The sequence below is a fragment of the Somniosus microcephalus genome, chromosome 19 (assembly GCF_052327205.1).
Source record: "Somniosus microcephalus isolate GS21.2 chromosome 19, FLI_Smic_1.0, whole genome shotgun sequence".
In the NCBI taxonomy this organism is placed as follows: Eukaryota; Metazoa; Chordata; class Chondrichthyes; order Squaliformes; family Somniosidae; genus Somniosus; species Somniosus microcephalus.
In genome coordinates, this window is record NC_141005.1 from 28168093 (window position 1) to 28183120 (window position 15028).

General features: G+C 44.9%; 1 protein-coding gene across 2 annotated transcripts in view; it reads left to right on the forward strand.

Moving 5' to 3' along the window:
• grk3 (G protein-coupled receptor kinase 3) overlaps positions 1-15028 on the forward strand; it is a 283814-nt gene that overhangs the window by 214697 nt on the left and 54089 nt on the right. For both annotated transcript variants that reach the window (XM_085961459.1, XM_085961460.1), the window contains exons 12-13: positions 12911-13005; positions 14023-14130. In XM_085961459.1, coding sequence (XP_085817585.1) covers positions 12911-13005; positions 14023-14130 — 203 coding nt within the window. The remainder of the gene's footprint in view (positions 1-12910; positions 13006-14022; positions 14131-15028) is intronic.

The window sequence follows — 15028 nt, forward strand, 5'->3', positions numbered from 1 at the left end:
CCTCCATGTTTTGAAACAAGTTGATTAAAGCCTTGCTTTATACTCAAACCAAGTGCGTAGTGAGTTTTATTACGTCAGCTAGTAATTTGAAAAAGAAACAGCAGATGCTGGAAGTACACTAGGTCTGAAAGGACAGGTTATTGACATTTCGGGTGTGTAAATTTTTCATCAGAACTGAAGACTGAAAGATAAACAGGTATTTTATTAAGGTTGAGAAAAAAATAGACAGAAGGGAGAGGATCAATAGATATTTCAATCACGGGGGGAAAGTAAATGGATTGAATGACCTTAATGGATGCTATAAAAAACAATCATCAGTGAGGTGATGTTGAAACATTAAAAAGTACAAAAGAATATGCAAATAGAGGAGGGTGAAAATACACAAGCAAGGTCCACGAGCAAAAGGATGAGAAAACAAGCAAAATTAAAGAGGAAAAAGAGATAAGTTACAAATGCAGAAGATCTGAAATTAAACCACCAGATGCTTCCAGAACACAGTGGGTCCAGTAGACCCAAGAAGAGTTGAGACAAACTGGTCCGCACCATGGGCTCAAACCCCTGGCAGCGTTGTGTTCTGACAAAGGGTCTCCACCACATACATCAAAATACCTTTCTCCCTGGATACAGACAGGCCCAACAACATACTGTATCACAAGCACCCCCTGCTGTAAAGGAAATGAAGAATATAGCTAAGATCTTGCAATCCAGCACTAAAGGACCCCAATTTGCATATTTAAGCAGCTGTATGCCTGTTTCCAGTGGGTAGGCTACTCGCCCATTTATAGGCCAGCCTGAACCTGGTGGGCTTTGGGCGTCAGTGGGGTGGCTGAGATTCAGCTGCTGGCCGCCCGTTTTCCAGGGGCAAAATGTGCGGCCGTGAGTTGAATTTCTTCCCCCATGTGTTTTATATGGTATAATGTTCCAGTCTTTATAAAACATTGCATCCTCTGACTTACAATGCCAGCAGCACTGGGGATTTGCTGGTGCATAGATTAAAGGCTTGTATCGAGTATGTAACTCCTCACACTCCAGATGTTGCACACCACACATTGTTTTGCATCTACTGTATAACAATCTTTAAATAAAGAAATCTAATTATTAACTGGGAGACTAAAATTTTGCAAACTGTTTACTGACCTCTAAGTGATGGCAGCTACAACTAGCTGTACTTACAAGTAGCTACAGTTTCTTGTAGCCTTAAATGAACAGGCCAGTAGATAAACGTCATTACAACCATGCTCCAGATTCCAGATTACCTGTGAGCAAATCCATGGGAGTTCTGTTAGTAGATTATATATGCATAATCTTGCATCTACTATCACATCGCTATACAGATGCAAAACAATCTTTTTTTTAAAAAGGGAAAGCAAGCCAGTAGTTGGCCGGGAGCTTGAAATTTACAAGCATTTTCAATCTGCAAGGTTGCAATACCAAGCAACAATTAAATACTGTTGATCTGAGGTAGTATTTACTGATCAACAGTTAGACTTTGTGGCATTAAAGATACATAACTCCACCTTAGAAGCAGAATAATACTTTGTGTTACACAGTAGAGCACTTATTTTCTAAAACAGTACATTATTTGACTCGCTGTGAGTAATGCTGTGGGAGTTGTTTGAATTTGTTAAATGTACATGGACATACACATTCTAAAACTTGACTAAAACCATCTCAGCGGAACATTCAGCACCATGTGCGGTGGATCAAGAGCAGCAACAGCTTCCTGTTGGAAGTAGGGTTGGCAACTCGGGACATCTCCTTCCTGCCCCCAACCACCCCACCCCCACATTCCTGCAATCAGCCACCCAACATGTCCACACTCGCGGCACCTCACCTTTCCAGACCAATCAGAAAGCGAATAGACTCTTCATTACCCGGTTGGATGATACTTGACTGTCAGTCAAACAGCCCCCCCCCCCCCATGCCTGATATTTTTGTAACTAATGAACAAAACTGTTGAAATAATTTTTTTCCCCAAAAAACAGTTTTTTATTGCCCCTCTGATTTTTTTCTCCTGGGTTGCTTGCAGGATTATCCTGGAGATTAGACATGTATTCCTGGAGACTCCAGAGTAATCCTGGAGGGTTGGCAACCCTAATTGGAAGGGGATGGTTTGAAAACTTGTCTTTACAGGGAACAGACAGAACAACAAGATTTCCTTGTCACGGATCCCTGGTTCTCACTGAAAGAAAATAATCTGACATATTGCCACCCGATGAGAACCACATAGACAAGGTGGAGAGGAATGGCAGCTGAGGAGTCAGACATCCTCCTGCTTGTTAAATGACAATTCATTCTGTTTTGTTCCTGGGTATGAAGAGAGAGCCTTGACATTAAGGCCTCTTTCAAAAAAAAAAGGTAGATATTTGAAAAGAATTAAGATCCGCTTTTATATTTTATGTTTGTGACCTTTGCTACTTACAGCTGAAATTAACTTACATTAAAAAGGGATCCACATTTCTGAGGTTTTGCATTAATTAATTTTTTGTTACTGTTGATTTTTAATACATTTTTGTTTGAACTGTTGAGTGATATTATTGAGGCATTTATTTGGAGGGAGTTACTGATCCTGACGGTGTGATTTGGCTGCATAAATATCAATAGAGATACAGCAAGTAACGCATGGTGCTGATTGAGAGGAGTTACTGAGGCAAGGAGAGTAAAGCAGCTTGGCAGAACACACCAGCACATCAGTGACTGCCCTCCAGAGCATGTCTATAGGCAACATAGGTACTTCAAGGACCTATCTGAGGAGTCCTGTGTTCAAAGAGTTTGATTGTCCAAGGCTGCCATTGAACATTTGTGTGACCTTCTTCGCAAAGATCTTCCACCTTGCTCCACTGTTTGAATGGCTCTATCTGTCACTATGAAAGTGACCACTACCCTTTACTTTTTGCCGCTGGAGCCTTTCACAGTGTCACAGAGGATCTGTTCAACATCAGCCAGGGAGCAGTCATGGCAGCCATTTGGCAGGTCATGGGCGTACTCTTCAACTGAGCTGCAGTGTTCATGCATTTTGGTATCTGACCTAGGCAGCAGAGAAAGGGAGCCAGGGAGTTCTACCACATTGCTGGATTGCCCAGGGTGCAGGCTGCCATAGATGGCACACGTGGCATTGAAGGTGCCAGCAGAACAGCTGCTAACATTTGTTGAACAGGAAGGGATTTCATTCACTAAATGTTCAGTTTATCCGCAATGCCAACCAGAAGATCCTACACGTGAACCCCAACAATGCAATCAGCTGCCACTACGCCTTCATTTTACACCACTCGGCCCTTCCTGACCTCTTCCATGAAGACAGTCATGTCCAAGGATAGTTCCTCAGAGACAAGACATACTCGCTAAGCTGTGGCTCATGACTCCACTGAGGCAACCGAGAACATGAGGCAGAGGATACATACAACCAGGCCCACGTAGCAACAACAATTGTGATGGAAAGGGCTATAGGACTGTTGAAGAGCAGGTTTCGCAGATTCTCGTGGAGTCCTGCAGTATACACCCCAAAGGGTCACAAAGATGGTCATAGCATGCTGCGGGAAGGCTATCAATTCTACTTTGATGATGAGACGCCAGTGCTGTCCGAGGAAAGGGAGCTGCAGACCCCAGCAATTCGGGAGCATGAACAGCCGGAGGCTTCATCCCTGGCTGCTACACGGAGCATCTGAAATCCGATTGTGTAGGAGGTGTTCAACGACTGATTGGCTACAGTGAATACTGCACCCTCACTTCCTTCTGTGCCAGTTGCCAAAAAAGTGATCTTCCTAGAAACCACTACCAACCTGAGAACATGACTGTTGAGCAGTCTTCGATGGCCCAACAGGACTGTGCCGATATTCATCACCTCAGCATAAATGTCTACACCAGCTGAACGTTCCCTTTCCTTAACATCTTTAATATCCATGACTAACAAAATAAGAGATCAGTACAGTAATAAAAACATACTTTCATGTTGAAACAAACAACAACTTGTATTTATATACAGGAAACTTTGTGCTATCCGGAGATCAGGAATCCGGCATTCTTGAGCTACCGGCAAAGCCGCGCTCCGAAAACCGCACCTCAGTAACCGGCAATGTTGCCGGTTACAAGTCTGAGTCTCCAACAGTTGCCGAGTTCGTCAGTGGGGGTAGTTCTCCAAACTGCCACTACTCGGCCTCTTGGCGCTATCGGAAGTCGGAACACCTCAGAAACCCTGCATGTGGAGTCTCACTCTCCCATGCTGCCGGATAGCCTCTTCTGATCAGTCATTTTTCAGGGTTCCAGTACTGTGTTTCTCCAACGTTGTTACAACTCATTGGGTTGAATTATGGAAATCCCAAAAGATCATCCAACCAAAAGGAAGAGAGTGGTGTTAACTTTAAAGCAGAAAATCGATATATGTAAACGACTAGAATTGGGAGCGAAGCGTGCGCACATTATGAATGAATTCAAAATCGGTTCGTCAACAATGTACGACATCAAAGCGCAGAAGGATAAGCTGCTCAAGTTTTATGCAAGCTCGGAGACACCTAACAGTGTAGAGAAACGGCACACGCTTCATAAGCCTAAGCTTGAAGAGCTGGATACCGTGCTTTATGAGTGGTTTTGTCTGAAGCGTTTAGAGGGTGTTCCGATTTCCGGACCCATGCTAATCGAGAAAGGGAAGGATTTCTATGCAAAGATGGAGCTCACTGAGAAGTGTGCTTTCTCTGATGGATGGCTATCGTGCTTCAAGACACGGCATGGGATACGACGACTCGTTGTTTCCGGGGAGAAGAAATCAGCTGATCACGATGCCGCAGAAGAATACTGCGAATATTTCAATCGGATTGTGAAGCAACATAATTTGTCGCCAGCACAGATATATAATGCCGATGAAACTGGCTTATTTTAGAGGTGTTTGCCAGAATCAACACTTGCTGGGGCTAGTGAGGCTAATGCTGCAGGTTACAAGAAAAATAAGGATCGTGTAACTGTGCTAACATGTGCGAACGCTGCAGGATCACACCGGGTTAAACTTCTCGTCATTGGGAAGTATAAAAATCCCCATGCATTTAAGAATGTGAAGCACTTACCTGCTGAGTACAAATCTCAAACAAATGCTTGGATGGATAAGGAAATCTTTTCAAATTGGTTCCATCATACTTTTGTTCCATCTGTGAGGGGACATTTCCGTAGAATAGGGAAACCTGAAGATAGCAAATGCATTTTATTGCTTGATAATTGTAGGGCCCATCCGCATGAATCAAAGTTGGTTTCGGGAAATATTTTCACCATTTATTTGCCACCAAATGTAACTTCTCTCATACAACCCATGGACCAGGGCGTTATCCAAAATCTGAAGTGTCATTACAAGAAAGACTTCTTACGTAGACTGATAAACCAAGATGACAATACAGGTATACAAGCATTTCAGAAGGCATTCAATCTTAAAGATGCCATCTTTAATGTTGCATGTTCCTGGAAATTGGTGAAAGGTCACACTTTGAGACAAGCCTGGTGCAAATTGTTGCCTTCTGTAATATTTGCTGAAGGTTCTTCTTCAGAGGAGGAATTTCATGGGTTCAATCTTCGTCCGCGGAAGACTGCAGTAATGGAAATGGCTGGCATGCTGAAAGATGTAGGCCCAGCAAACCTTCTATGTCACCTCAGTGAATGTGATGTTCAGCAGTGGGTTGATGCAGATAGAGAAGTTGCTGTTGTGCATTCGCTAAGTAATGATGAAGTAATGGATAATGTTTTGAATCCAAAGAAAAAAAAGGAAAGTGTGATGGAAACTGACGAGGATGAGATTTATGAAGTGAGAAAGGTTTCTTGGGCTAAAGCTGCAGAATATTTTGAAGGATTACTTATATTTGCTGAAAGCCATTCTTGTTATTCTGCCCAAGAACTTATGCAGCTCCATGTTCTGCATTCCAACTTTCTACAAAAAAGGCAAGCGTCCACGAAGCAAGCAGACATCCGAGACATGTTTAAGAAACCTTCCAAAAGAGTTGGAGCAGTGGAAGTGCCTGAAGAATCTGTTGAAGTGCATGATCCTGATGACCCAGCTGGCATGGATATTCCTGATGAAATAGTTGTCTTGGAATAAGTATACAGTCAACCACTGTACAGTACTTTATACTGTACTGTACAGTCGTTTTAAGTTTTGGTGCACTGCACAGTCGTTTATAAGTTTTGTTTTACAGTACTGTTAAGTCGTTTATAAGTTTTGTTTTACTGTTAAGTTAATAAAGAGTTATGGATTACCATCAACTGGCAGTACTGTACTTAATCAAGCATCTTTCACCATCCATTTAACACAACATTCTGTAGGTGAGTACAGTACCCAATTACTGTATATTGCACATTTCTTGAATTTTAAATTTTTCTTTGTTAAAAATAGCCTGGGTAGATAACCCGCTCAGGCATCCGGAGCTTTTCAAAAAACGGCAGTAGCTCGGTCCCGTCGGTGCCGGATAGCACAAAGTTTCCTGTAGCGCCTTTAACATAGTAAAATGTCCCAAGGTGCTTCACAGGCGTATTTCAAAGACAAAAAATTTGATATTGAGTCACATAAGGAGAAATTAGGGCAGGTGACCAAAAGCTTGGTCAAAGAGGTAGGTTTTAAGGAGCGTCTTAATGGAGGAAAGCGAGGCGGAGAGGTTTAGGCAGGGAATTCCAGAGCTTAGGGCCTAGGCAACAGAAGGCACGGCCACCAATGGCTGAGCGATTATAATCAGGGATCCTCAAGAGGGCAGAATTAGAGGAGCGCAGATATCTCTGGGTGGGGGGTTGGTGGTTGTGAGGCTGAAGGAGATTACAGAGATAGGGAGGGGCGAGGCCATGGAAGGATTTGAAAACAAGGATGAGAATTTTGAAATTGAGGCGTTGCTTAACAGGGAGCCAATGTAGGTCAGCGAACACAGGGGTGATAAGTGAACGGGACTTGGTGCGAGTGAGGACATGGGCAGCCGAGTTTTGGATCACCTCAAGTTTGCGTAGGGTAGAATGTGGGAGACCAGCCAGGAGTGCGTTGGAATAGTCAAGTCTAGAGGTAACAAAGGCATGGATGAGGGTTTCAGCAGCAGATGAGCTGAGGCAAGGGCGGAGAAGGGCGAAGTTACGGAGATGGAAATAGGCATTCTTAGTTATGCTGCGGACATGTGGTCAGAAGCTCATTTCAGGGTCCGATATGACACCAAGGTTGCGAACAGTGTGATTTGACCTCAGACAGATGTTAGGGAGAGGGATGGAGTCAGTGGCAAGGGAACGGAGCTTGTGGCGGGGACCAAAAACAATGGCTTCGGTTTTCCCAATATTTAATTGGAGCAAATTTCTGCTCATCCAGAACTGGATGTCGGATAAGCAAACCAACATTGTGCTCCTTATTTACATACTGATTCCCCTTGGTGACTGGGCACAACTTCCAATCCCCTCATCTGTTGCTACTTCTAAGTGCCACCTCAGTGCAAAGCTGTCAGGAGATGGGTCATGGGACTGATGTGGCTCGACTCATGGCAGCTGGTTCCTGACAGGGAGCAACTGCTGGCTGCCTCTCTGAAGCAAGCTCCTGGACAACCTGGTCTCACCTACCACCACCCGCAGCCATTTTTCTCTGAGGGGTATCACTGGTATCCTGGCATGTGCAGAAAGTATGCAATATCAGGCACATGGAATTCAGTCACGGCCATTCCACTGGGCTCTGGATCTTCAGCCCCACTCATCAGTGCAGCGACTGGTCTCATGGCAGCAATGAGATCCTTGAAGCCCTGAGACACAGCATTGGCAATGGTGTGGAAGCCAAGATCCATGCTGTACTCCACTCTATCCCCTATGGCTTGCAGAGATGCAGTCTGTGCTTCCATGGAGGTGGCGGCTCCAACTGGTTTCTCGCTGCCTCTCATCTGAGGATCTGCTGCTGATGTCAGTGCATTTACCACTTGCTGCATTGGTACCTGCAAAGAAGACAAGGCTTCTGAGATGTTGGCGCAAATGAGAGATGTGGAACATTTACAGCCACACCTGCCAATTGCCGCACATCCTGAGATTGTCCTCAGCCTACACGTACGTATGATGTTCTTCAAACATTCCTTTTTTTGAGGTGAGTGCTCATGCATTTTGGGGCCCACAGCTCTGAAGCCATCTCCGTATCCACTGGGAAGAGAGCACATCCTTGCCCACCTCCCACATCTCCAGTTCTCTTGTGCTGGATGATTCTGCTCGTGGCTCTTCCTCAACCTCGCTATCTACAATCCCTCAAAGGAAGCAACATCCATGGGTGACAAACCTGGATAATTTGGGAATGAGCTAGAAGAAGGTAGAATCACTATACTGGCTCTCTGGCCTGGCCTGTTCTCCTCAACATTTGTTTCCTGCTCCATTGTTGAGGATGGTTCACCTACTCCTCTTAGAGTCCTCTCATCCCATTTGTAGCGCCTGTGGTTATGGTGCATCTGCAGGGAAGGATGGCAGAAGATGAGAAGAAATGAACATGACCCCTTTAGGCTGAAGAAGAGATGGAAAAGAGGGTGGCAGGTTGAGTGTATGCATGTGGTTATGCTACGAGCTAGCAGGGTGAAATTGTAAGTGTTGAGGTTCTCGTCGAGCATTGGCAATATTTTGCCAACATTGGCATCAGCTGGTGAACAGCGTAACTTAATGGTGTCATTGAGAAAATTCAAGGCATAATATAAAAGAAGAAATGAATGAGACCATTCGTAAACGCAAGATACCCTCACCATTCCCCTCAAGAGTACACTTCCTCTCCTACCATTCCACTGTTGCATGTTACATTTCTTGCACTGTTTCAGTGAAAAGTGAAGCGGCTGTTGCATTGCCAACAGCTGATAGCATGTTCACAAGGGAATGTCTACAGACACTGGGTGAAAGGCATTGTGAATTAGTCCGTAGTGTGAAATATTTGTGTTCTTTGCAAAGGAGAAGCTTGCACACAACCAGAGACTGAGATCAATAGATCTTTGGACCCTAAGGGAATTAAGGAATATGGGATCGGGCGGGAAAGTGGAATTGAGGAAGATCAGCCATGATCTTATTGAATGGCGGAGCAGGCTCAAGGGGCCGTATGGCGCTTCCTGCTCCTATTTCTTATGTTCTTAGTTTCAGAGGCAAAAGACTACCACAGATGGCGGAATGGCAAGCATCAAGCCCCTGAGCCTTGAGTAGGCAGAAGGAGGAAGATCTGTAACTCCTGGGCAGACACATCAGGGAGCATGTAGGCGATAGAGAAATTGGAGGAAAGCTGTTGGGTTCAGGTTGGTAATGGGATGGAGCACTTAGAGTACTGTGAGCTTTTTCTATCTTCAGACATTCTGATTACTTGAAAGCCTTCCTATTATTGATTAGTCACACTTTCTGATTCACAACTCACCCTCCTGAAATGAATGTCCTTTCTGTCACTCACAGATGCTAAACATTTAACAGAAAGAAGCATCTGGCACCTCCAAAGGGGCCATTTCTCCACCTGATTCACCTACTCTACCATAGCACCTTACTTATGCAAGCACCAGCCCTGATGCACCCACTTGGGTAAAGGGCACATAACAAGGTGATTCACAGAGCACCAGTGAACATGCAGAGCTGAGAAAGCTTGATGAGGAAACAGCCATTTCTTACCGATGGGACAGAAACAATTGCCCTCGACTGAGGATTGCAAGGACCAGGATCTCAAGGGCTCAGTCTTTAAAAGATCTCATGTACGGGGTCAACCGTGGCTCAGTGGTAGTACTCTAGCCTCTGAGTCAGAAGATTGTGGATTGAAGTCCCACTCCTGAAACTTGAGCACAAAATTTAGACTGACGTTCCAGTGCAGTACTGAGGGAGTGCTGCACTTTTGGAGCTGCCATTTTTCAGATGAGATCTTCCCTCTCAGGTGGACGTAAAAGATACAATGGCACTATTTCGAAGAAAAGCAGGGGATTTCTCCCTGGGCACTCAACCAACATCACTGGAACAGAGTATCTGGTCATTATCACATTGCTGTTTGTGGAACTTTGCTGTGCACAAATTGACTATCAAGTTTCCTACATTCCAACAGTGACAACACTTCAAAAAGTATTTAATTGGCTGTGAAGCGATATGTGACATCCTGAGGTCTTCAAAAGGCACAATATAAATGCAAATTTGTTCTTTCTTTATCTCCAGGCAGTCTAGACAGTCTCTTCTCATGTGTTGCTGATAGTGTTGAAGTTGGCTCAGTCCACAAACCACATCTGTCACACCAGGAAGGAGGTATGGCATGAAGTGAGGATCATCCTTTTCTCCTCCATGTCATCATCCAAAGCACAGGAATAATGGAATCCCCAGCGGGAAATCCATTATTTCATTATACACAGTATTATTCGCAGTAAGTTTCACAAAGTACCTTTTAAATATTCAGATACTGCAATTTCTAAGTATTGGAAATGAGTCCCAACCGAGACAGTGGGCAGTATTTTACAAACCTTGGTGGGTCCCGACCCCACTGCTGTCTCATCGCGGCCTCTGAAATGAATTTCCCTTGATTGGGCTTGTTAAGCCCGCCCAACGCTTTTGCCGGCCAATTAGAGGAAGCGGGTCTGGTGACATCATTTGATGACGCGTCATCAGCCGGTTTCCTTAAAGGGACCATGTCCAACTTTCTTTTGACATTTGTGCTGTCAGTGTTCTACAGCATTGAGGTGCTGCAAACACTGACAAGCACTGCACAGAGGTGCAGGGCTGCACCCAGGTTCTTGCATGACTCCCTCCATAAGCATAAGGAGTCACAGCACACAGGGACATCCTCTTCCCTTCCCATGGGCGGAAGAATACCTCCCTAAGAGATCAACACAGCCTGGTTGCACATTGCAGAGGAGGGCACCAGCAGGGATGTGGTCAGGAGGACCTGGGTGCAGTGCTGCAAACGTTACAATGAATTCAGTAGATCACGAAACGTTAGTACAAAGCCACGCTCAACCTCATCCTGCTGTGCCTCTCGTCACATCCCCATCACTCTGCCTTCCCTACCCTACCCCTGCACATCCTTACTCTCACCAACTTACCTTGCACCTCCACCCATCCCTCTCTATCTATATTATCACATCCCCATCTCACTAGCCACCCCTCACACACACCCTCATCCTAGTGCAATCATACCAACTAACAACACACAGGGGCAGGCACTTGGGTGTTTTCTGCAATGTTCATGTAAAGTTCCTGTTAATGTGGTGTCAAACATTGAAACCTTTATTTTCAACACTTTGCGCTCTTGGACAGATTTGTGTGCACCTTTGGAAGTGGCTTAGTGAGTAGCAGTTAATGGTGAGGCATAACGGTACCCCCCGCAATGGTGATGAGTGTGAAAGGAATGGCTTGGGCATTGTAGGGATGCTTTATGGTGTTGGTGTGGGGTGGTGCCAACCTGGTGCATCATGTGGCAGCCAGGGTGTACAGCATCAAGTGAAGTAAATCTGGCCATGGTGAGGCCATCCCTGGCCCCCCGGGCAGCAATGTGCTCAGGTGCTGATGCCCTCTGTCCTGTGCAGCATCAGGCGATTGCGGAGATAGTTGGTGATGGTGTTGGTACTGCTGCTGCTGCTGGTGTTGGGGCTGATCGTGGTGGGATTCTGAGGACCAAGGTGAGAGAGTTTCAAGGGCACTGATGTTGATCGAATAGATGGCAGGTGAAGTAGAGATGATAGGAGCGATCTGTCAATGGTGGGAGAGGTAATGAGGTCAGATTGGATGGAGACTTGTGTAAAGGCTTGCAGCAAGGTGAATCTGTAGTGGAAATGCAGCTTCGAGAAGCTAGTGGTTAAGGGAACATTTTTCAATCGGCTGGGAGCTTTGACTCGACATTTGAAGCTGCCAACTCATCAGCTGATTCAATGGCCACTGACCTCCCACCTCAGCTTCACAGATGAGATCAAGGCACAGTGGGAAACCAGTGGGTGACCAGTCAAATCCAAAAAGCTGAGAAAAAAAAGTTGATACAGTAAGTGGCTGTAAACGAGCCACTAATGATTTTAATTGGCTCCCCCGCCGCTACCTGTCGCGTCTGCTCCATGCTGGCAGACCCGACATGGGGAAAGTCCAGTGTGCGCGTTTTGACAGTGGGTTCCCGACCCGCTGAATGCCGGCAAAATTCCGGTTAGTGTTTCAGAATTGCACTCTGAATGACTTCTAAATCTCTTTCCAGCTGTTGGGCACCGTACAGGTTCAGCACTGTCATCTTTATAGTGGCGGTGATTTGCTGGGGTACTGAGTGGGCAAAAATGTGGAATAATTCCAGGAAGCACTGGGTCACGCCACTCCCTCCTTTATCTGCATGCAGCCAGGTGAGCTTCTAGTGGGCGGCTTAGAGTCACAGCGAGATCATGGGAGAAAAATTGCAGCCACTAATTTTTGTCGCCTAATTTTGGCAGAAAGCCTCTCTGCCCATTTTACTTGCCAAACCACTTGTATGGAAAATCCATGCTAGAGTCTACGTTCATTCCAGGTAAGTGGAGAGACAAGTGTGTTGTGATGCATCACATCTGAAGCTGTGGTTATAAAGCAGAAATCTGCTAAGAAATGTCTGTTAAACGCAACCCTGAAGTGTGGCCCTTTGGAGCATTCTTCTACTCCCCACAGTTCCTCACTTGGTAAGTTGCTGTCAGGAGAGACAGTAAGGGAGGATGAGGTTGAAGAATGAAAGTACGAGTCATGCCTCACTGTTGATGTGCGCATATGGTGGCTGCATTGACTGGACACTCTCTTGGCTGATCACTCCTGTGTGAAGTGGGACCTGAAGACAAAGAAGAAAATATGCATAATGAGGAAGAAAGGAAAGATATATCCACTTGAGATTTAAGTTCCTGTATTGCATTCAAACCAGAATGAGTGTTGCTATCGTGAGTGTTGAGATTGTTGCGTAGTTTTACTGTGAAATTTAAATGATTCAGATAAGTGTACCGTTACTCTTTTTTTACAGCCAGCAAATATTCTACTGGATGAACATGGTCATGTGAGGATATCAGACCTTGGGCTTGCCTGTGACTTCTCAAAAAAGAAACCCCATGCCAGCGTGTATGTACTTACTTGTTGACCTGTTAACGTGGACATCTTTGCTTGGACAAGACCAGTCTTGTGCTGGCAGACAAGTGCACCTTTTCTTTGTTTCCCTCTCAGCTGCTGGAAATCTGTGACCTAGCGAGAGCTTCAAGTAGAGACTGAGGGGGGAAGCTCCTCACCACCCCCCCCCCCCCACACACACACACACACACACACACGAAAGGTGCCTCCTTGTGATGTGTTGAGGTTGGCAGCTACAATTCTTGTTTTATATTTGAATTTAAATTTAAATGATCGCTGTAAGATAGACTTAACAGAGCAGTGCTGTTGGGATCGTGCTCTTGCATTCTCTGTACTTCAGAGAACTTTCATTGTATAAATGTGATACCTCTTGGTTGTTGGTTTATTCAGCATGTTTGCAACTCCCTCACTTGTGTGCTTTGCAACTGAATCTATTTCTACAAATATCAAATTGGAGTGATAGCCATTATTGCTTCTATTTTTATTTTACCTTTTTCAGTTTTCTACCTTTTAGCCCTTCTCTCCTGAAGGTGCTGATTCTTGCTGGTAAACAGTTCCACAGGCTTCAGCACCTCTCCAGTACCTTGTCCAAGCATGCTATACAACCAAATTCTTCCTCGTCCATTGTCCACACATGCACTTCCTGCGAGGGTTACTGGATACCAATCAGGAATAAAAGCATTAGCAGATTTCCCCCTCCCGAGCCCACAGGTGCCAAGGCCAGTAGTCGCATCATCACCATCAACCAGCTTGAGATCAGCTAACTGATCCTAGACGAGGGATGAAACTTGGAGTCGACCTGTTCTCAACACTCGTTCTGGGCCAGTTTGACTTATTACCTCACTGTGCGGTCGGTGCCTTTCCTCTTTGAGCCATCAGCAGAGTCCTTGTTTTTTTCTCTACCATTTTTGCTGTTGCTACCAAAAAGAAGAGGAAGATTGTGATATGTAACCAAGAGTGGGGTTATGTTTGTTTTTGATGCTGAAGTTTAGTTTGTTTCTATCGATGCAGTGGGACCCACGGATACATGGCTCCAGAGGTGTTACAAAAAGGAACAGCGTATGACAGCAGTGCAGATTGGTTCTCTCTGGGCTGCATGCTCTTCAAACTCCTTCGAGGGTAAGTCACCAAACAGCAAAAGCTGTAAAAGAAAAAGGATAATCCTGTCTGCCTCATTGGTGCCAAAAGTAAGTTGCTTGAAATCCAGCTTTGCAGATTCTCATCAAATTTGCGTTGTATATGCTCTGTCATGGCAGCTGTACTTTTCCTTTTGAACCTGGGTTTGATCTGATAAAGATAAAGAGAGGAAAAGTCACCATCTGGAATTTCTGTCCCATCAATGGAGGAATAGGAGGTTGCCAGCATTTATTGGAGTTTCACATTCTGACTTGCAGTTTTCACCCTTTTTATGCACTCGCAAACAAATCAGATTGGCAGTCCAGCTGTCTGAATTTTTATTGCTCTATAAAAAGGACGAAGCAATGAATCTGCAGGTGTGTATTTATTTAATCATTTAAGAATTGAATGATGCAGTGGGGGACTTTGGGGATGAATTTCACTACACCTTTCTGAATGGGTGTACTGTGTGGTGCTTTGGTCAGACTGTGTCCAGTTCTCGTCACTGAGACACAAGTGAGGCATTGAAGCATTGGAGACGGTGCAGAAAAGAGCCACGAGGCTGATCCCTAACGTCAGAGGTCTGAGTTATGTGGTAAAACTGAAGAAACTTGGGCTTTTTAGACTTGAAAGAGATAGCTAAGCAATCTTGTAGAAGTACGTAAAATGATATGGAAAAGGTATATCTGGAAAATTACTTTCAATTAAATTGTGTAGATAGGGCAAGGAGACACAGGTTCAAACTATGTTCGGTAAAATGTAAATTTAGGACTGATGCATAGAAGTTATTCTTCACTCAGAGTGACCAATGCATGGAATGGACTTTGAGATAAAATGGTGAAGGCAAAAACCCTGGAATCATTTAACTACCAATGCGATGTTGCAGTGGGGGGGTGGGGGG